The 23,454-nt window shown below is 44.5% G+C and overlaps 1 protein-coding gene across 1 annotated transcript in view; it reads left to right on the forward strand.

Annotated features, from left to right (window-relative positions):
- PLEKHG7 (pleckstrin homology and RhoGEF domain containing G7) overlaps positions 1–23,454 on the forward strand; it is a 69,364-nt gene that overhangs the window by 9,998 nt on the left and 35,912 nt on the right. The window contains 6 exon segments of the mRNA XM_045062676.1: positions 5,707–5,803; positions 8,542–8,782; positions 13,290–13,355; positions 13,357–13,423; positions 16,754–16,800; positions 21,757–21,847. Of these exon segments, the coding sequence (XP_044918611.1) occupies positions 5,707–5,803; positions 8,542–8,782; positions 13,290–13,355; positions 13,357–13,423; positions 16,754–16,800; positions 21,757–21,847 (609 nt within the window).

Raw genomic sequence — 23,454 nt, forward strand, 5'->3', positions numbered from 1 at the left:
TACAGATAGGGTTAGCCGGGGCTCGGGGGGGGCTCCGGAGCCCTGACATCCCTATTCGCTCTCTTCGCCTAAGGCGAGCACAGAGGCAGGTTTCTTTGAGTTCCCGGGGCGCTTAGGGCAGTCTTTGATCCAGTGCCCGCGTTCTTTGCAATAGGCGCACTGGTCTTTTCCTACTTTGGGCCGCCTCTTCGTTTCCCCTGACTTTCCTGTTCCGTTTTCTGTCACTACAGCTGCCAGGATTTTGGTTAAATGTTTATCTCTCTTTCGATCTCTTCGTTCCTCCCGTGCTTCCTGCTCTTTTGCTAGCCTAGCCTCCTTTTCCTCTGGGGTCTCCCTTTTGTTATATACCTTTTCTGCCTCCCTAACTAGTTCCTGCAACCCATAGGTTTGAATCCCATCTAGCCGTTGGAGCTTTCCTTTTATATCAGACGCTGCCTGATCTATGAATGACATGGCCACGGTAGCCTTATGTTCTGGAGCCTCGGGGTTAAATGGAGTATACATCCGAAACCCCTCTAGAAGCCGTTCCATAAAGGCTGCGGGGCTCTCCTCTTTTCCTTGGATTATGGTCCTTACCTTGGCCAAATTGGTGGGCCGTTTCCCTGCCCCCTTGAGACCCGCCAACAGAGCCTGGCGATAGATTCGGAGACTCTCCCTACCTGGAGCCGTTTCATAGTCCCAGTCCGGGCGGGTGAGGGGAAACCCTTCATCTATTTCATTGGGAAGCTGAGTTGGAAGACCTCCCGGCCCCGGCACATTTTTCCGGGCCTCCAGGAGAACTCGTTGCCTTTCCTCGGTAGTCAAAAGGACCTGTAAGAGCTGCTGGCAGTCGTCCCAGGTAGGCTGGTGTGTGAGGAGGATAGACTCTATTAGTGAGGTTAGGGCCTGGGGTTCTTGGGAAAAGGAAGGGTTATGAGTTTTCCAATTATAGAGATCGGATGCAGAAAATGGCCAATATTGGACAGTCCGGTTGACTGTCCGGAGAGGAAACAGGGAAGATTGCCAAGTGGGAGGGCCGTTCGGGTCGTCCGATCGCCGGAGACGGAGGCGGGGGGTCTGGGGAGTTAGATCGGGTGGGGCTGGAGTAGAGGATGGGGCTGACGTACAGGCGGGGGAAGAAGTTGGGGAGGGGGAGGAGGAACTGGAGGCAGGAGGGGAAGTAGGGGGCACCGGGGACAGGACGGAGACGGGGGCCAGGGGTGAATTATAGGGTGGAGGTAGTAAGAGGGGGTTGTGGGGCGGTGAAGTCTCTTCGGGGGCGTGGGGCGGCGAAGACAAAGCGTCTAGGAGGAGGGGGTCCCTTTGGGACTCATCGGGAAAAACCGGTTTGGGCGGATCTGGAGTTTGGGTTGAGGCTCGGTTTTTGGAGGTTTTCAGGGGAAGGAGGGTAGACTGAGAAGTGGGGCAGGAAGGAAGGAAGGGTTTCACCCATGCCGGAGGATTCCGGATGAGATCCTCCCAGGTGAGGATATAGGCCACTTGATCTGGATGACCTTGTGGTCCAGGATCCATTACCTTCGTCTTAACCTGTAATATAACAAAGAGGTCAAAAGTCCCGTCCCGGGGCCACCCTACAGATAGGGTGGGCCACTCCGATGAACAAAAAGTTCGCCATCGACCTTTTCGAACCTCAATGGATAGATTGCGAGCTCTTGCCTGGACGTCCGAGAAATGAGTCAGAGTCAAAGATAGAGGAGTAGTCAGTGTCTGTCCCATGGCTGTGTCGTCCTGTCCACGCGTCCACACACGCACACTTACACACACACACACGAATATGACTACAATGTCGATACAGACCAGACAACACAGACTAGACAACAACCAAGGAGCCGCGGCCAGGTATTCAGATTCAGATGGCAGGGGAGGCCTGCCTTCGGATTTGGGGAGTCTGACGAACTTGTCAGTTCTCCTCTACAAGCACCACCGAGGCGTCCCTCGGGGCCGGGGTGTGAAGGTTCAGGACACGTCTGTCCTCCTTCAACACTCCTACTGAGGTGGCCGGCCGGCCTCAGAATTCACAGTTCAGAGACAAAACATAGAACACAATACCTGTGTGCAGACAAAGGCACAGAAGTCTGTCTTCAGTCAGTCCGTCAGTGGCCCGGGCCGGAGAGTCATCTACCGACGGGGCCGGGGTTCTCCTGCCTTCCCTCGCTTCCCGGCCAATGCACCAAATGTTAGGAGCCAAGCTCCTAGGCCCTATGGAATGAGAGTTGGCGCAAAGAACCACTCGGCACTCCGATTTCGGCAGAGAGTCTTTACTGGTGCACCAGGGCTCCCCAGTGTTAGAAAGCGGGAGAGCCCCGATATATGGGGTTACAGGTCTTTTATACCATTTTGAGTTACATTTGCATACAGGCTGGTGGTAGGCTCTCTGCTCGGTGGTGGTTAGGGTTGGGGGTAATTTCGTCCTGGGAAAGCTTGGGAAATGGAGTTTCTCTCGGCAGATGCAACTTGGAGCCCGGGTGCGAAGCGGCAGGGGACCTCCGGTTTGGGAGCGTAAGCAGGTTTACAGAAGCGAGATGAAAGCGGTCATCGTTATTTATGTGACAACCTGTTCCTGTCTTGCGTAGGGAAAGGTGGGGGTACAGCTCTCCCAGGGTACGGATGCCTAACTGCAGATATCCTGTTTGTCAACTGGTGGAAGTGCAAGCCCTGCAAGTGAGGCGTTACGGAACTGAAGATAGGGTGGGGGTGTGTTATTAAGCTAAGCAGGGGTCTTTCACATTGAGCCCCGCGTCGGGCTCCACACTGAGCATGAGCCTACTTAAAGTTCTCTTTCCCTTTGCCCCTCTCCCCTGCTCTGTTTTTTTCTCTCTCAAAAAAGTGTTTTTAATAAAATAAATGAATGAATGAATGAATAAATAATATGTCTATGAAATGATATAAACCATGAGCTAGCAAACTACGGCCTCTGGGCCAAATTCAGTCCTCCATCTGTTTTCGTAAATAATTTCGCTGGAACACAGCCACCCCCTCTGATTTGAAAACTGCTCTTGGCCGCTCTTACAAGCCAATGGCAGAGTTGCACTACAGTCATTACACAGACCATAGTGCCCATCAAAGCCTAAAATGTTAACAACCTGGCAGTTTATTAAAAAAGTTTGCTGACCCCTAGGATATTCAATGAAGAAGTGCTTGCCTATATGTGTATCAGTCAGTCACAACATTTTTTGCCTTATAGAATAGACATGAACCCTTTTGTAAAAATACTGATTCTTCTTTTATTATGGGGTTTTAACATGTGGCCTGACAATTGAGCAGGCTCATCTCAGTTCTGAACTCAGCTCAGGGTTATGACCTTGATTCCAGGTTTTCGTGAACTTTTTTTTTCTTGCTGCCATTCCCTCTCTCCCTCTGTACTATTCCTTTGAACTCACACTCACTCCAAACCTTCTCCTATCACCAAAATACACCTTCTGGAAAAAAAATCTTTATAGTTCATTCTTACTAAAGTGTGAAGGACTTTAGGCTTAAGGGATATCTGTGCTCATCTTTCGAAATAGAGCAGTGTATCCTTTCCTTTTGGGGGAGGAATTCTTCCCTAAACCTATGTCTAAGACACTGATGCATTTCTTTTCCATTTGTCCGCTTCCAGAGTCAAGACCTTCCTGAGGGCAGAGACCTCTTATTTACCTTTAATCTTTGTAAGACGATGCCTCGGTCACGTAGTCGGTTGGCAGGCAGGCTGGCAGGTGGCTTGACTTACAGTGTCACTTATCAATCCCTGATTTGTTTGTGTTTTGACAGAGGACATGACTTGAGGCCAAGCGATGAAGGTGCGTTGGTGGGATTTTAAACATCAGGAAGCAAACAGGGAGATTTTATGGGCAGGGAGATCTTTCTAGCCCCCTTAAAATTTATAACAGAAAGCCGTCTGCCTCACTTAATTTTTCAGTCTTCCCTGAAGCTGAAAACAGAAATGGACAAACCACCTCTAGGAACCATGCTGGGCGTGTCTGACCACAGCAAACCCCTCAGGCATAGGCTCCTCTTAAGAATGTAACAGACCCCACCTACTCTCTCTGAGGTTTCCCTTAGGAATTTGACAAAAGACCTAAGTATGGCCCCAGACCACCCCTCATACAATGGAAATGAGCCAACCAGGAATGGACAACCCAGCACCTAGAGCTCTCGGGGTAGAACCTGAGAAGGAACAAGGGGGAAGGGAGGGGGTGGTGACCGGAACCTTATAAACGAGGACCCTCCCCTGTACTCCTGGGGCATCACTTTGGAATGTCCCCTCTCTGTAAAAAGAGCTGTCCTACTATTCTCCTTTTCTAATCTTATATTCTAATAAATTTTTGCCTGCTGCTCATTTCGTGTCCACCTCTTCTTTCTTTGAAGCGGTGAGACAATGAATCCTGAGTATTGTGGTAAAAAGCCCTACAACAGTAACATCGGCACAAAACCCAAATAGCAAGATACTCAAAAATCTCTCGAGGAAGAAACCAGACAAAAACATTGAATGCCAGTAAGACATCCCACACCCCACCCCACCCCCCCAAGTCAGATCTGAAGTAGCACAACATAGTGTTAGGGAGCTTTTAGAATCAAACTCCCTGAGTTTGAACCCTGTGTCTCTCTGGCAGTGTGGTCTCAGGCATGGTTCTTAACTCAAAACCTCAAAATCTTCATCTGTGAAATGGGGATGCAAATAGTACTCATCTAATAGGCTTTGGATGTGGTAAATAGAGCAACACAAATATTAGTGTTTTGGTTTTTTTTTTTAAACCATGTACTCATTCATTCATTAAGCACTTCCTGTATGCAAGTTACGGACGTATTCTTTCTAAGATATTCTGATCTCAGAGTAAAATGATCTATCACCCGAAGTTCATCTGAGATGTCTGAACATTAGATTCAATACAATGTTATATCCTCCACAGACTTTTATTTAAAACCTGACATACACGTAGCACTGTCTCTAAAGCTTGGGTGGCACCCGAGAGGGAGAACACCCTGTCCTGGCTCTTGCAGAGCCTAGAAGCTTGTTAGAAATGTATTAACTAGAGACTAATAGATTGTATATTGATTGTTGGGTTGTTTGTTTGTTTGTTTTTTAGCTTTTTTGAAAGATTTCACACTCCACAGCATCATATTTTACTGGATTGCACTTTCTTTTTTTCTCTCCAGGTTATTGAGATGTAATTGACATATAACATCGTATAAGTTTAAGGTGTATATTACAACGATTTGATATATGTATATATTGCAAAATGATCACCACCATAAGTTTAGTTAACATCCATCACCTCATATAGTTGCAAATTTTTGCCCTTTGTGGTAAGATAGACGGCATGTTGTTAATTAGTCAGAAGGGGAGACTGGGGTCTCAGGGAGGCTGAGCTGGGCGTGGCTGGAGGGCAAGGCTGCCGGCCAGCTTCCTTTCACAGCAGGAACTGTGTGTTATTCTTCCACTGGCATTGGCTCCTCTAGAACGGACGCTCCATGTACGCAGGGATCATGTCTGTTTTGTTCATTCCTATATCCTTAGTGCCTAGAACATAGCCTGGCGCATAGTGCATGTTTATTTAAGAAAAAAGGAAGTTAGTCGGTGAGTTAGTTAAGTTAGGACAAGCCTGGTAGGGGAAATTGTATGATCCCTTTTGTGTTTTGTATATTTTCTCCTCCGGATACTTTTCTCCCTCCAGCATCTTGTAACCTTCCCCATCTTCCCAGTCTGAATTGTGTTTCTCTCTTAAGTGTACCTGGAGTTGCTGGGCATTTGCACAAGCATTGCCTCTTCCCCCTGGGCTGTATTGCGACTTCCATTCCACAAGGACAGTAGCCTGAAAAGCTGGTGAGAGTGGGCAGCTACCCGTACCAGCAGCTGCCCTGGGGCCTGGCCCGCACGTGTGTTTGGTAACTACTGCAGGGTGAGCCCTGGAGGTCACAGCTTTGGGAGTTCTCCACACTGATGAGACTCCACAGGCTGGCTCTGCTCTGTGTTGAACTGGCTTGTCAGGGATGAGTCTTCTGTATGTTCACTCCACATTCATGAAGGGGCCACTATGTATCAGACCCTGGACAAGAGCCACGGGCTCCCTGTCCTTTCTGAAGTCTCAGTTGGATTCTAGAAAATGGAATCTTTTGGTAGAAAGTTGAGCTGGAAATTATAGTCAAACAGGAAAAGGAACGTTTCCAATTATCTTCTGAGACTCGTAATGGAAAAATATATCCCAGATTTCACCGACTGGCAATCTATTTGTCATTTCTCTGTTGATTATTTTAAAAGGGGATATTTGGGGCGCCTGGGTGGCTCAGTCTGTTGAGAGTCCAACTCTTGGTTTTGTCTCAAGTCATGATCCCAGGGTCGTGGGATCAAGCCCATGTGAGGCTCCGTGCTGAGTGTGGCACTTGCTTAAGATTCTCTCTCCCTCTGCCCCTCTCCACAGCTCATGTGCTCTCTCTCTCTCTCTTTCTCTCTCTCTCTCCCTTTGGCCCTCTCTCCCTGCCTATTCTCTCTCTTTAAAAATAAAATTAAGGGCAACTGGGTGGCTCAGTCCATTAAGTGTCCAGCTTCGGCTCAGGTCATGATCTCACGGTTTGTGGATTCAAGCCCCACATCAGGCTTTGTGTTGACAGCTCAGAGCTTGGAGCCTGCTTCGGATTCTGTCTCTCTTTCATTCTGCCCCTCCCCCGCTCATTCTCTCTCTCTCTCTCTCTCTCTCTCTCTCTCTCTCTCTCTATCTCTCTCTCTCTCTCTCTCAAGAATAAACATTAAAAATAATAAAAAAATTAAAATTAAAAAATAAGAAAAAATAAAAGGAGATAGATATTTTTTAAGATTGTTGCTGATTCTTAATTTGCTCTTCTTGTATAATCAACCCATAGTTCTAAGCAAGCATTCCAAATTGCACTGTCTCTCTTGCATAGAGTAAAACACCATGGTTCTTAAAATAGAATACCTACCTTGTCTAGTCACACAATTACTGGAAAACCACCTGCTGGAAAAGGTGTATTTACCATGAATTTTACTATCAGGCAAGGATATCACATTCGAGGAATGCAGCCTGATGAGCTTGCCTGGTAAGAAAGAAACCACTGAGCAACATTCATAGCAGGAGGAAGAGTTAGATTATGCCTTATCCAAAATATAGTACCTTCAATAAGATTTTTACGTCATTAAGACACACATATCACCATAGGGCAGCAAGTAACCCCTGTAATCTCTAGTATTTTTCATTATTTTCCTTTAAAATTTGCACCCAGGAATTAGAAGCCAACAGTTCTTGGTTTAAGCCCATTGCAAAAAAATGCAAATGATGCACTAGTCATATTTCTAAAGGAGGAGCTTTAATTATTCATCTTCAAACATTTCTGCCAAGATAAAGGTCACCGTATAATTACTGCTCCCACCCACTGGCCACTGGCATGGAAACTGAGAGCAGTGCTCCTAAATCCTTGATTCACCAGAGACAGAAAGGGTCTCACTACAGGTGTTTTCCACATAACGAAGCTGAGGCCCAGGAAGACCCCATGCCAAGGTCAAACGTAATGAAGGTCAGAGTTGGGAATCAAGTTGGCCAGTGCCCTTGCCACTCACTCGCACTACCCCCTTTATTAGTCTTCTGTGGCCTCTATAATAAATTACCACTAACCAGGAGACTTAAACAAAGAGAAATTTACGCTTTCACAGTTCTGGAAGCCAGAAATCCAAAATCAAGGAACTGGCAGAGCTGGGCTCCTTCCGAAGGTTCTAGGGAAGGACCTTTCCTTGCTTCTTCATCCGGGTGTTCCTTGGCTGGGGCTGCACCACTTTAATCTCTGCCTCTATCTTCAGATAACCTTCTTTCCTCTCTATGTCTATTCTCACCCTGTCTCTTATTAGTACACGTGTAGATGGATTTAGGGCCCACCCAGATAATCCAGAACAATCTCATCTCGAGTTCTTTCATTTAATTACACCTGCAAAGACTTTAGCCAAATAAGATCCCAGGTACGGGTTCGAGTTTAAGACACGGACCTATCTTTCGAGGAGCTTCCATTCAACCCACTCCGTTTCTTCTTCTACCCAATGTAACCATCATTATATCAATTAAAAAATAAATAAATAAATGTAGTGCTCTAACATGGTTTGTAGTATCTTTCTCTTCCCCCTATTTACAAGTCCAACTTGCATCTTTAAACTTTGAATTCTGGCTCTGTGTTCACTAGCAAGGCAACCTTAAGTAAGTTGTTTATCTTTCCCTATAAGCTTCAGCTTTCTTGGCTCTAGAATGAGAACAGTAAATTCTACTTTGCAGGGTGCTTGGGAAAATCTACATGATAATGATGTTAAAATACTTAAGTGGCCAATAAGTGCCAGCTGATTTTAAATTAGAATAAAATATTTACCAAGACCAATCTGTTCTTTACCATGTGTATGCATTTGAGGTCCACGGTATGGGGGTTGGGGACACATCTCCACCAGCCAGAAACTTTTCTGGCACTAACGTGTAAGAGTAGGCTCATTGTTGACTGTTGATGCATGGGTGTGTGGCCTGCTCAGCAGTGGGAGGAGAATTCTCTGGATTCTCTAAATTGTTGCTGTCCCAGCCCACACCACGGACCTTTGAATCTTCAGTGGAAGATAGAAGAAGGAGACGTTCTGGTACCAGAAAGGAGACAAGATTATTCCAGCAACTATGGGACTAGTCCCTTGGGATATGACTCCCCTGGGGCAACACAACTCAGGATTAGAGTGGTTGTGTTTGGGTTTCTGGATGCTGTGTGGGGTGGAGAGGGAGGGGAGGTGGATAGGCCGGCCAGCCCAAGAGGGCTGCAAAGTCTGGGTCAGGTACCTGGTTACACAACCTCCTGGGTCCAGAATTTCATCCTGAAGCAAATAACCAGAATAGCCAAGCATCGAAAGAGCAAACAAAAAAGAAAAATGCGTTTCTCAAGGATGTTTGTTTAGTTGTGCGCTTCCAAACAAATAAAGGCAGCAGAAGTTATACTGTATTTACACAGAGACAGCAGACTGCCAGCCACACCCCAACTCCCAAACATGTTTGTATTTATTGTTAGTCCATCTCCTAGTCTGACCTCTCTGTGAGGAAATTAGGTTTCAAAACCTTCCTTCCACCCCCTTCCACACAGTATGTCACTACCCTATGCACACACCATTTTGTTTGCGGGAGGGAAATAAAAAATGCTGAATTTGTTCCAGTAATTGTTTCTAGTGAATAATCAGTCCAGAACTAGACACAAGGATCCTGCACGCATGCCATTTTTCCATAGAAAGCAATTCTATTTATAAGAACAAAACGAAGATAACCAGTTTGGAATCACCAACACCCCTCTTACCATGAGACCTAAATTCAAAGTCATTCTGAATTCTCTGCAACCATTTGCATTAACGTCATTAATCCAATGATCCTAACAGGCCTGGCTGCCACAGACATGGGGTTCTTGAGAGAGTACCCAGAAATCTAATCCACTGTCAGGCATGGGTGATGCAGGGGCAGGTTTTCTATACCAATTCGTGTCTCTTCATGTTACTATAAGCAGATGTTCTTTCTTATTGTTTTCCTAGGTCTTCATATAATTACCCTGTGGTTCTTGATATTTTTATTAACCCATGGCTGCTTCTTATGAACATAAAAGGGCCATGTCCACACAGATTCTGTTTTCCCCTTCCAGGGCATGCCCACCTTTCCAGAATGAGCATCATTGGGTTTTGAACACCAAGGCAACAAAGCCGAGGTCAGGGCTCAAGGGCTGTGCCAGCCAGTTGTCTTCCCCCTGCTCCATATGTGCAAACTAAACTCCCAAACCTGGCCTGTGTGCTCCTAAATGGATGCTTTATGTCAGAAGGTATCCTGGATAAGGTAGAAATGGATAGAGTAATTTAACTACCTCTAAGGGGGGGGTGGAGAATTCATACTGCACTTTGTTGTTGTGAATGCATATGATTATTTATTTATGACTTAGAATGGAAAAGCACATTCATTAGAGGACTGTCTGTGTATCTTTCTATAGATCGACGTGTCTATTCCTTTAAGAAGCTTATTTGAATACCTGCTCTATGTCAAGTGCTATGTGAGGTACTTGGGTTCTGTAATATATAAGACACAGCATGAGCCTTCCTGAAATCATTATAGAGTAAAAAGACAAGGTGAGGGTAGAAGAGGGAGGGAGAGAGAGGGATGGCTCTTCCTGAAAGGATCAGAACAGACTTTTGGAGGAAGAGAGTCAAAGCTGGAATTTAGACATGTATGTGGGTTTGTTTGCCAGGCAAAATGGAGATCGGAAGGCAGATGGGAGCTACCTGAGCCAAGGTGTGGAGACGTGAAGGGCAGGGTACATTTAAAGAACAGCGAGCAGCTTGCTATCACTGGATTACCCATTCTGCAAGAGTTCATATCAGGAAACGACAAATGACGATTCTGGGCGTGTGAGAACCCTCACATGAAATGCTTACGTTTCATTTATTCAAGAAATGTTTGTTGAGCTCATACTAAACAGAAGGATTTAGAACAGGAGCTAGGAGCTTAGGGTAAGGGAAGAGATAAGACATAAATCTGCAAACCACCTTATAAAGTAAGACACTTTCCACGAGGGAGGCAACATCAGAGAGGTATTTCATTCGTGTGCCTCAGTAACGATGGATTGAATACTAAATGAATACTCACTACATTAAGAAATAAGACATGTTTGGCAAGGAGCTGGCAATCTGGTAGAATAAACAGAACATCCTATCACAGTGTATTCAATAAGCAATGTAATAGCATTTATTGACAGCTTACTAAGTAAGTTCCAGACACCGATCTAAGTGCTTTATGTTGATTAACTTCAATCGTCCTCACCCAATAGGTAAATATCATTATTGTCTACATTTCACAAATGGCAACATCAGGCCCAGAGAGGTTATTAACTCCCTCAATCACAGCTAAGATTAAAATCCAGACAATTTGTCTCTACATTCTTAACCATCATTCCAGAGAACTATGGAAGCAGGGGAGAGAAACACAAGCCAGCCTAGACATGGCTGGGGAAGACTCGTCCTTTTATTCCACGAGTAGTTATAGGATTATAGTTATAGCTTATAGAATCTTAGGAAACTACCAAACTTCTGATACTCACCAGATTATGAAACATCTAGAGTTCGAGTTCAAGGGTAAACCTTTTCCCCAAAATCCAACTAGGTTACATTTCTCACTCACATGATTAAAATTTTTCCATGCCCCATCCAATCCAGGTTCATCTATCCCCTCAAACACCAACTCTAATCATATGCTTCTAGGATCTTTATCAAGAGAAGTATAAATTTAATGGGGAAACTGCTAATATTTCTTTTCAGGGATCCCCTTACAGGCTCCCAGCATTTTATGTTATCTAATGGCTTTGGAATCGCACTGTGAAAATTCCTGGCTGGATGTGCAAACTGTTCATTTATTATGTATCAGCCTAATTATCTTACATCCAATGAAATTAGAATATATTTCTCATTCAAATCACTGTAACTTTTCCATCTCCTAATTCAGCCCCCTCTATCCTCATAACCACTATAGGCATTGGGTTGGCAAATAGCAAGAAGGGGAGAATTGTAAGAAGTTAATGATTTTCGAATCATCTCTAATGATCTTATTATGAAACCTCATCATATATAGACAGTAAAAGAGTCACAAGAGGTCCAAATGCCAAAAGATGACCTTGTTCTTAGAGAAGGAAGTCCAGGATGGAGAGATCTGTGTAAGTTAGGATAGCATTTGCCTGCAGGTAACAGAATCCAACTAGAATGACCTAGACAAATAAAGAGTGTTTCTCCTGTAATATGACCAGAGCCCAGGCCAGGTGTCAGCAACCTGCCAGGCTCCTTCTGTTTTTCTGTTCTGCTGTTATCTTTGCAAGACCACTGGTATGCTTTCAGATATCAAGCCATATTCCAGACCACAAGAAGAGCAAAGATCAGGGATGCCTGGGTGGCTTCGTTGGTTGAGTGTCATGACTTGGGTCATGATCTCACAGTTCATGAGTTCGAGCCTCACCTCAAGCCCCATGTCAGGCTCTGTGCTGATAGCTCAGATTCTGTGTCTCCCTCTCTCTGTACCTCCCCTGTTTGCTCTCTGATTCTCTCTTTCAAAAATAAATAAACATACCATATATATAAATATTATATATATATATATATATTTTATATATATTATGGCTATATATATATAAAAGACAGAAGCTACCAACTCTGTCCCCTTTGAGAAAGTTTTTCCAGAAGCCGCATCCTGCAACTCCTGCTTAAACCTCATTGCCATATTTGAGTCACATGGCCTTGGAGCAAGTCAGCATGTTAATTCTGCACCTGCCGCCAAGCAAAGCAGGGTTTTTGTAGCAAGAAAAATGGAGAGCACACACATTGGGTTAGCGCCTAGCAGTACCTGCACCATTATCTTAAAATTTTCCAATGAAGATAATAGAGAGGGAGAAGACCAGAGAAAGATCAAGTCAAAACAGATTTTAAAACTCAAGGGCACACAGCTAATTAAACACCAGCCTAATGTGAAGTATTTTCCCTTTTAAGTTACTTAACAGATAATCCCTGGCCCTAAATCTCACAAGATGACTAGGAGTCGGGCTTGGGGAGGGCAGGAAGAGGGCAAACACCGCCAGTGTGGGCCACTCTGTGTGGAAATTACAATCCATTCCCTGTTTCCAGAAAACAAATTGCAGAGTAAGGAATATCAAGAAGGTAAATGGGCCACATCATGAGAGGCTCATGTGTGTGCTTAAAAACATGTCTTTCTGGTACAAGACAAAGAGCCACTGAAGTGTCTGAAGCCAAGAAGGACTCGGTCAGGCATACATTTTAGATAACTTGGATTCCAAGGGGGGTGCTGGTGGCCACATCCGTGGATCCTACTCACCTGGGAGGCAGTGTGCATCTTTTGCACATGATTTACACTTCTGCCTTTGAAGGCTTTCTCCTGGTATCCTTCTGAGTCAGAACATTTCAGTCAGGTATGTTTGCATTGACATTTCCAGGTGAGCTCTCCCGTTTGCGGGTCAATCAAAATCGTGAATGGTCAATAAGCCTCCCAAAGGTGTTGAGTACATGCGAGTGAGTGAGTGAGTGAGTGAGTGTGTGTGTGTGTGTGTGTGTGTAAGAGAGAGAGAGAGAGAGAGAGAGAGAGAGAGAGAGAGAGAGAGATCACAGCCCTCCTGTGCTTGGAACGTGTAGTGGTTTCCAAGTCCTTCTGAGAAAGCGGCCATTAACCAGGCGGCTGGCAGTCATTTCCAGATGCCCAAAGGAGGCCCAAGGGAGGACCCTCTCTGTGTGCCAGCTCTAAGCTCTCCTTTCGTCTCTCAAGCACAGGTTCTATGAGCATAGGCAGGGTTTTGCGGTGCTCAACTTCCCTGGACTTGAGGTGTTTCCGTGGGAACATTCCGGTGTCAGATGTAGCTGCAGATTACCTGTGCCACCCCCTTCTGCTACCGAAATCAGGTCCCATTTGCTCCTTCTCCTTTCACTGCAGACATGTCATGGGGACAGCTATTGTGACAAGTAGGGAAGGGGGTCTTCAAAATATTTCATAACTAATAGAACGTGTGCAGCAACCAGTTAGAATGCATGTGTCACCAATCAGGACAGGCATCGGCCATGAATTATTGGAACCAGCTGAGTACCAGTCTTGGTATTAGGCGTTAACTTACAGAGATGTATAAGATATGGGTCTTCTCTCAAAATCTCCTCTTGTCAAATAATTTACCCCAGGTCTAGGACCTAGAATAAGTTCACCAGTGACAGTCACCATCGGGGAGCAGAATGCTCTCTCTGTGCTGGGGGGCACCTTCCCATCATTGTTGTATTGGTGACCCCACCTCCCTCCTGGCCTTCAGACTGGCACTGATTTTCCATCCGGGGTGGTGGCGTGTGGAGGCAGAGGTCTTGGTGACAACAGATTACTGTTAGAGCAGATTAGAGAGGGGCAGATTTAGGGCTAAATTGTCTGCATCTTCAACTTGGTTGTGAAAGAAAAGAACAATCGTGCTGTTCTGGGGACATCCTCCATGAGTCTGAAGGTGAACTTTGAAAGCTGAAGGTTATCCTTCCTGGTAGTCTTTAAACGGGTTTTGTTTTTAGCGGTGCCCTCTTTACAAAAGCATTCTTATTTGGAAATCCAATCCAGGTGGAATTGCAATGCTGGAAGCTGGGGAAAGTCCCACAGGCTCACCTTCAAGGCATCCCCAGAAGCCCTGGACCCCTGACAACACCAGGCTCATTCCTCATTCACAAAAGGGGGAAAGCGAGACTCGGAAGTGATCTAGGCCTGGTGTCGGACGGCTTGAGTCAGACAAATGGCACCTAGGCTTTTAACTGCTAACCATACCCTTCCTCCCCCTCCGTCCCCTTTCCCCCCTTCCCCCTCCAGCCAGCTTGCTTCGGCCACTCAGCATGGGCAGCGGCAGGTTCTGTGTGTGGAACCAGGAAGCCACTAGTGAATAAATCATAGCTAACATTTGTTTGCTCCTCACTCTTTAGGGATCCCTTTCACCTCTTCTGTCTTATATGACACAACAATCTGAAAGGGCGGACCTATGCCGCCGACCATGCCTCCTCCCCTTGAGTAACCTCCCACTCACCCATTCAAACTTCCGGATCAAAACACGCCCGGCGACCTGCATAACAGGACTCCGACCCTTCCCCAGCCAATTGGCTGAGGCCACAGCCATTACCTCACCAACTGCCCCTAGACCCCAATAAAACCTTTGTGCTTTTGAAACTCGCTCTCTCTCCCTGGTATCTCACCGCTGCGTCGGTGCAGGTAGGGGACCGAGCTCGAGCTAGCTCGAATAAAGGCTCTTTTGCTTTTGCATCGGACTCAGCTCCCTGGTGGTCTTTGGGGATCACGAATTCTGGGCATAACAAATCCACATGAACATGTACTGTCTCGTAGGACATAATAACCCAAATGAAACAATCAAGTGGGGTTAAGCAATCTACTCAAGGACAGATCCCTAGAAATTAGAACTCGTTCTAAACACAGCAGACGCTTAGCACAAGTTAGTACACTTTGAGAGCAAATGCTCTGCATGGATTAACACCCAGAGCGGTGTTTCCCAAACGCTGGTGGCCCCAGAGCAGAGCTTCCATATTAACCTGAGAAACTGTCAGAAATGCAGATTCCGGGGCCCATGCCAGACCTTTTAAATTAGAAACTTCAGGGGTGGAGCCCCAAACACAGCAACCTATTCTTTTTAACAAGACCTCCAGCTGATTCTGATGCCATCTAAAAAGTTTGGGAACCTCCACACTAAGGAAAACAGTCATATTTCGATCTCCCACGCAGCCCTTACTGGGGGGCCCTCTGAAGAGCAAGTGGGAGATGTCCCTTCCCCTGGGACCTCAGACCTCAGCGGTAACTGGCCCTGCCTGCATTTATGTCAGGAAGGAGCCCAGGAAAGTCTGCACCATTCATGGTGCTTCTAAATCATACTAATTGTTCTCTCTTGTGTGCCTACCATCACGGGAAATACCACATAGTGTAAGATATGCAACATCTTCCACGGTACCCCACCGCATCTCCTTTTCAAGGAGTTTCGAACAGAGTCTCCAAGTCCCAAAATCATGGTACGTGCAGTGCTTCTCAAGCTTTGATGTGCAAATGTGTCATTTAAAGATATTGTTGAAATAGAGATTCTGTTTCAGCAAAACTCAGTACTTGATACAGATAATAAGATTGTGGATTCAATAAAGACTTTCAAGCTTCTCCTGAACACTTGTGTCTCTTCCCCAAGGCCCTAAAATTATCCCCAAAGTTAGAAAAGCAGAGAGAAATTTGCTAAGACCAGAGACCCCAATTATTGCCGTTCAAATTGGACATAATAATTTACCACTGGGCATTCGAGGGCTAAGAGTTGCGAAGCTGATTCGTCCCTACCGAGATTCCACCATCTCCCCTTTAAAAAGATCAATAAGGTGGTCAGAATGAGCGAGATAATCAGCTAGACAGTTGCCTTTCAGGGTTCCAGTAGGAAAAGTCCCTCAAGCGCATCCTTTGTAGTAAATGCTGCTTGGGTAATTGCTTCTATTTGAAGTATTCTGCAGAGTCTCCTGATGAATTTAATAGAAAGGAGACAGACCCACAAGACATTCATTTTGTAGACTGAGTCATCAGAGCATTTCGTCTAAACCTAAGAGACAGTTCCCAGCTTTTTCTGAGTAGCATTGCAAGTTGATGCAAATGACATAAAAATCGAGAGGCCAGAATCTAATCCCCACTTCCTGATAATCCCCAAAATGACTTTCTTCTCAATTGAAAGAAACTCCCAAGGATTATTTGGATGGTGGTCAAGGACAATAGGGCTCCTATTTCAGGAGTCCTCCTAACCACACATGGGGATTATCAGGTCCATGCAATCTCCATGTATCAAGTCTGGCCAGGCTACTGAAGTTGCAGGTGCTGGCCTGGTGTATGGTAGAACGGTAGAAACAGGACTTTCTGACTTCAAGAAATTACTGGACATCTTTAACGCAGTTCATAAGTTTCTCCTCAAGTGATGGGGGAAGAAAGCTAAACAACACTACAAGAGTAAAGAAGCAGGGCAATGTCACCTTAAGGTAGCCAGAGGACACCGACCTTTAAGTTGTGACATTGCTTTATTTGCTCATCTGCATAAATATAAATATTCATTCTGTGATTCTCAAGAGGAGAATCAAAGCAGCATAAATTCTGTTGGGCTCATTTGAAAGGGCAGGTTTAGTAAACCGCTGTAATGATCTGTCACCAGTTACTTGAATTACTAATATATGTTCTTTCATTTCACCCGGCAGAATCCAAAAAGCCAAGATGGTGTTTCTCCCAGAGAGGCACGGAGAGTGTTGCACATAGTCATTTTTGTTTCCATTAAGCCTCTGGTAGCTAAGAAAGTAAGAGATGGCCAAAGAGCCCCCTCATCCCACTTTATCTTTGCGTGATAGCAGATGGCACGTGGAGTTTAACTGATATCATCGCATCCGTGACAGTGGCCGCCGAAGGTGCCAAATGATGCCATTTTGTGCAGCGAAACATGCTAATTGCCAGTGGCTAATGAGCTCTGCAAAAACAAACAAACAAACAAGGAATCCTAATATTGTGATGCTTTACAACCCCAGATTTACAACTTGATACAGCTTAGGAAACAGCCCGCTCGTTGAAGTAAACTTGCACAAGCGTATGCCCCAGCTTGCAATCAGCGCCATGCACATTGGGAACGCTGAAAAATTAATGAGCTATTACAGAAACACATTCCACACGTACACATCTACTTCTGGGAAAGCCAGCTGGATTAATCCTAATAGGTTTTTAAAATTCATTCTTGATTCCATCAATTATTGAAGAGTTGTAAGTCAAGATCAATGATCCCTGGTTCTTTACTACCTCAGACAAGGACTGGCCATAATCCAGCCTTTCCTTCAGGCCTGCTTCATTGACATGTCGACACGCCTACAGCCAGCAGAGCGGTAGGCCTTATGGGTACTGGCTGTGCCTCGTTCTAATAAAAAATCTACCCACGTGGCCTCCAATCAGTTTGTCATCCGTGGACACACACACACACTGATATTTTTTTTATGAGTCCTATAGCGAAATCAAAAGCCCTCTGAAGTTCCAATCTATGCTATTCTGACTACTGCTCTGTGACCTTGGCCAAATGAATTACTCTCTCTCAGCTTCAGGTCTTTCCCTGTAAGGAAGGGATGGTAATAGTGCCTGTCTCATAAGGTGGTCATGATGAGTAAATCAGATAATGTTTGTAGGAGCTTACCACAGAGCTGGGCATGCGGTAGACAGTCAGTACTGGCCACATTATTGGCAGTATTATTTTAATTGGAATTTGTGAAACTACTTGTTCTCCTAACTGAATATATGAATGACTTTCACATAATTTTTTCAAGCATAAGAAATCTGTATGAGTGTCTTCGTCAGCTTGGACTGCTATAACAAAATACCACAGGCTGGCTGGCCGAAACAGCAAACACTTATTTCTCACATTCTGAAGGCTAGGAAGTCCAAGATCAAGGTGCCAGCATGGTTGGGTTATGGTGAGGGCTCTCTTCCTGGCTTGTAGGTGGCCACCTTCTCCCTGCAGCCTCACATGGCTGAGAGAGAGCACACTGGTATCTCTTCCTCTTTTTATAAGCGCCCAGGTCCCATCACAGGGGCCCCAACCTCATGACCTCATCTAAACCTAATTACCTCCCAAAGGCCCCGTCTCCAAATGTACCAATGCATTTGGCAGTTAGGGCTTTGACATACAAGTTCGGGAAAGACACATTCAGTTTGTAGGGGACACAGTCTAAACATCACAAGCTTCAAATCATAAACTACTGGTTCAATTCTAACACTGTTTGCACCAGGGTTGTTGCTCATCGTTCATTCTCATTTAACCCTTCTTTAGGGACATGATTGGGCTGTTTTCCTGGCAGATCTGAGACTGCCTGCGGTGCAGCCTTTCCTGGGCTCCTTCCTCATAAAAATGGAGGCAGGGCCCATTACTAGTCGGGTGTGAGGTGCCAGGAGAAGGGGAATCTGCCACCAGCTCTTCTCCAGAACAGGGAAGTTCTAAGACCTGCCAGGGAGACAGAACGTGCTAGCAGATGAGAGAGACTTGCCTAAGGAAGGGATGCTCCTACAAGTCTACTCCTAGAAGATGCCCAATCTGTTTTTAAATCTGACAGGTCTAGTTTTCCCCCTAAAGGAGCAACATGTTCCACATGTGCTGGGTGACTGTATGTGCCAAGCACTGGGCTAGATATCTAAGACACCAAGATGCCCTCTCCTAACTCACAATTAAGAAGGTTGGACTGACATGAAAATGAGAAAAAAGAGAACGTGCTAAATGGCTTGCACAATGTTGGAGTGGAGTAGGCAGTGGTGGAGATCCACAAAGAGAATAATTAGGGGAATGACAAAACGTTCAGCAAATGCTCTCAGTAGTGAAGGGAAATTCATTTCCTGAAGCCTCATTTTCAAAAGGATGCAATATTTTCTCCTCTTCAAATTGACTTGTCTACTCGCTCCTTCATCTTTGGGGCCTTATTTATCAAGTAATTCATATCTCCATAAATGATAATCCACAAGAATATAACAAACGCACTGCTATGTTGTAACGGATTCCCCCAATCTATTGCAGATTTTTCCTTTCTTGCCATCCTTCCTTCTCTCCTTCATTTCTTCCCAACAATCAACAGCAATATTAGTGGGGTGCTTGGGTGGCTCAGTCAGTTAAGCATCCGACTCTTGGTTTCAGCTCAAGTCATGATCTCATAGTTTGTGAGACCCAGCCCCTCATCGGGCTCCACACTGATGGCGAAGAGCCTTCTTGGGATTCTTTCTCTGCCCCCTTCTCTCTCCCTCTCTCTCTCTCTCTCTGTCTCTCTCTCTCTCAAAAATAAATATATAAACTTCAAAAAAACAATATTAGCAATAAAAGCAAACATATCATGTTTCCAGCTACCAGGCACTGATTCTGTTATACGTGTTCCTGTTTATATATGTCACAGTTTACACATGTTGATTCATTAATTCTCACAACAATCCAACAAGGTAGGTCACATGACTATCCCCTTTTGCAAATGGGTAAGTCAAGGTTTGGAGAGGCTCAATAGCTTGCTTGAGTCACACTGCTCTTAAATGGTAGGGTGGGGTCTTGTCCCCTCCCCAGCAGTCCCAGACAATCTGGCTCTGAGTCTGTTTCGGTCCTGACATTGCCCTGCTTCTCCAAACATGGGGCTTCACGACCAGACCTGAACAGTCTTCATTCGTTTCTCTTATCAGAGCTCTCAAAAATCTTGCCTGTTCCTACCGATTCAATGTCATTTTTGTCAACCACTCCAAAATGTATATATCCACATATGTCCATTTTACTCTAGCTCCAAGATACCAGTGGCTACTGCAAACTTCCATTCCATCCACCTTTTAATTATTAAGTTTGAGACCCCAAAATTAACCTTGGCTTATTCCTTTTCTTTACCCTCTATATCCTTTCAAATATGCTTCAAATGCTTCTCATTGCCTCTCCTAGCCAATACCACCAAAGCAGAGGCAACAAGGTTTCCAACAATAGGTCTGTTACCCTAAAGAGCTAATATGACCTCTCAAATGACTGTCCCCTCCCTCCTCACTGGTATGTCCACCAAGCATTTTGGTCAAGAGGTTGGTCAGACCCATGGAAAGTAACAGTGAGTGCCCCTGAAGATAGAGGGCTGGTGCCCACTTTCCCATAGCTCCAACACTGCTTCTATTGTCTCAGTTTCTTTATTTTCCCACTGCCTGCTGATTTTTTAATTTCCACAACATGCAGTCACTATGGTTTCAGACAGCAACAAAAGGCATATGTCCTAAATCCTGTAGGAGGTCTCCAGCTGGCTGCAAGATTCCTTTGCTACTGTGGAAGCTAATGAGCCTCTAATAGATTTCTTTCTCCAGTGCCATAACCCTACCAGAAAAACCAGCCACAGCCCGTGAGCACATTCTAGAACTATTACAGTTCTCCTTTCACATATATACAGGGAGCCGTCTGCCCACAACAGCAGATAACTCATGCCTTCTCTTGCTCCTTAAGGTAAAGTTGAGTAACTTCACCAAACTGCTTAGATCCACCATTATGCACCATACATCATGCACCCTGAGGCAACAGAACAAGTTAAAAAATTATCTGTGATAAACATTCATTTGAAATGCAGCCAAGTAGACTTCAGAAAGCCCTCCACATTGTTATGAGCGTTTCTTCCCGGTTTCGTTGGTAAAATGAACTGTTTAAGTGGATAATTCATGATGTTGCAACAGACTACTGAATGAGTCAAATAAAAATATAAAAAGATCGCAACATATTAAGTTTAAAAACCAAGTTGCAAAAGGATGGGTAAATATGACACCATTCAATATGAATCATAAATACCATCAGAAAAAGGTTTTCAGGAGTTATCTAGACATAGGGATTATGGGTTACTTTGATTTTGTGTGTCTCTCAAATTTTCTGTCATAACCATGATTATCTTTGTAATCAGATTTTTTAAACTAATATTATTTTTAAAAAATTGTAACAATAGCAACAATGACAACAAAAAATGTGGGTGGTTCCATTCTAAGGAAACTAGAGTTTCTAGAATATTCTGATATTCTTTAGCACAGAATTATCATGTTGGACAGTCCTTTAACACTGGGCTTTATTTAGTCATCTGCTAAATGATGAGTTGAAATAAGACATCAGAGGCACCTTCTGTTAAAGTTCTATGATCCAGTATTTGGAGAAGTTAGGATTGAGAAGGACGTTCTGTCTCCCACAAGGCAAGAGATAAACTAAAGTTTATCTGTCTGCTGAGTCTGCTATATATGATTGTCCTGAGTCTTGGATTTTTTTCCTTTTTATAAGTAAAACAAGATACTTAGACTAGACATCCTCAGCGGTCAATGTCCTCTGGATCTAAAATTCTGTGGTTCTATGGGTCAGACTATGACTCAGAAATGGCTTTTTTTTTTAATTTTTTTATGTTTATTTATTTTTTTTGAGAGAGAGAGAGAGAGAGAGAGAGAGAGAGAGGCAGAGAGAGAGGGAAAGAGAAATCCCAAGAAGGCTCCATGCTGTCAGCACAGAGCCCAATGCAGGACTCAAACTCACTAACTGTGAGATCATGACCTGAGCCCCAGAAATGGCTTTTCAAGTGTTAGTGGCTTACAGACAAAATGTGCAATCTTTTCTCATGCATATTAAAGAATGGAAGATGCTGTGGCTACTAAAGTTGTGTCCTTAAAGAATTTGTGTTTGAAAATCCTATTTCTAATGTTCTTTAAGCAGGGCAAAGACAAATACAGGCACATACCTGACCTGGAGAACTGCCTGTCCTCAGTGAGAATTACAGACTTCAGGGACTGTGAGTTCCACTGCCATAACGTAACTCAACTTGTTTGCTGCAAGGCTGGGGTTTTTTTTTTTTTTCTTGTAGTCATTATTTTAAGTTGTCAGATTATTCCCTTGTTCATAATACCAGCAGAAAGCAGGAGACAAGCTGAGGCTGAGCAGACCATGGTCTGCTCTCTCTAATGCACACTGAAATCTGGGAGAAGCTATTTTATCTTAACAAAGGTAATGGCTATAACAGCACTTTGTAGACTAGAAATCCCTGTACAAGTGTGGAAAGTTATTATTATTCACATCTCTGGGCCTTTTTAAAAAATGTTTAGTTTTTGACACAGAGAGAGAGAGAGAGAGAGAGAGAGAGAGACAGAGCATGAGTGGGGGAGGGGCAGAGAGAGAGGGAGACACAGAATCTGAAACAGGCTCCAGGCTCTGACTGTCAGTACAGAGCCCAACACGGGGCTTGAACTCACGGACAGCGAGATCATGACCTGAGCCAAAGTCGGACGCTCAACTGACTGAGCCACCCAGGGGCCCCTCTAAGCCTTTTTTGATAAGATAACTTTTTTCTTAAACTCAAGTTGGTTAACATACAATGTAGTCTTGGCTTCAGGAGTAGAATCCAGTGACTCCTCTCTTACGTATGACACGCAGTGCTTATCCTGGAAAGTACCTTCCTTAATGACAGTCACCCATTTAGCTCATTCCCAACCATCCCCCTCCAGCAACCCTGTTTGTTCTCTGTATTTAAGAGTCTTTTATGGTTTGCCTTCTTCTCTGTTTTTACCTTAGTTTTCCTTCCCTTCCCCTAGTTGATCTGTTGAGTTTCTCAAATTCCACATATGAGTGAAATCATATGATATCTTTCTGTCTCTGACTGACTTATTTCATTTACCATAATACCCTCTAGTTTCATCCATGTTGTTGTAAATGGCAAGATTTCCATTTACATATAAATGGAAATATAAATTTTACATAAATATAAAATATTCCATTTTATGTATCTCTTTACCCATTCATCAGTCAATGGACATTTGGGCTCTTTCCACCTTTTGGCTATTGTCGATAGCACTGCTATAAACATTGGGGTGCATGTACCCCTTCAAATCAGCATTTTTGTCTCCTTTGGATAAATACCTAGTAGTACAATTGCTGGGTCATGGGGTAGTTCATTTTTAATTTTTTGAAGAACCTCCATATTGTTTTCCAGAGAGGCTGCACCAGTTTACATTCCCACCAACAGTGTAAGAGGGTTCCCCTTCCTCTGCATCCTTTCCAACATCTGTTGCTTCCTGAGTTGTTAATGTTAGCCATTCTGACAGGTTTGAAGTGGTGTCTCATTGTGGTTTTGATTTGTATTTCCCTGATGATGGGTGATGTTGAATGTCTTTTCATGTGTCTGTTGGCCATCTGAATGTCTTCTTTGAAAAAGTGTCTAAGGGATGCCTGGGTGGCTCAGTTGGTTGAACGTCTGACTTCGGCTCAGGTCATGATCTCGCCGTCCATGAGTTCAAGCCCCGTGTTGGGCTCCGTGCAGACAGCTTGGAGACCGGAGCCTGCTTCGGATTCTATGTCTCCCTCTTTCTCTGCCCCTCCCTTGCTCATGCTCTGTCTCTCTCACTCTCAAAAATGAATAAA

This window comes from Felis catus, chromosome B4 (genome assembly GCF_018350175.1).
Source record: "Felis catus isolate Fca126 chromosome B4, F.catus_Fca126_mat1.0, whole genome shotgun sequence".
Classification (NCBI taxonomy): Eukaryota; Metazoa; Chordata; class Mammalia; order Carnivora; family Felidae; genus Felis; species Felis catus.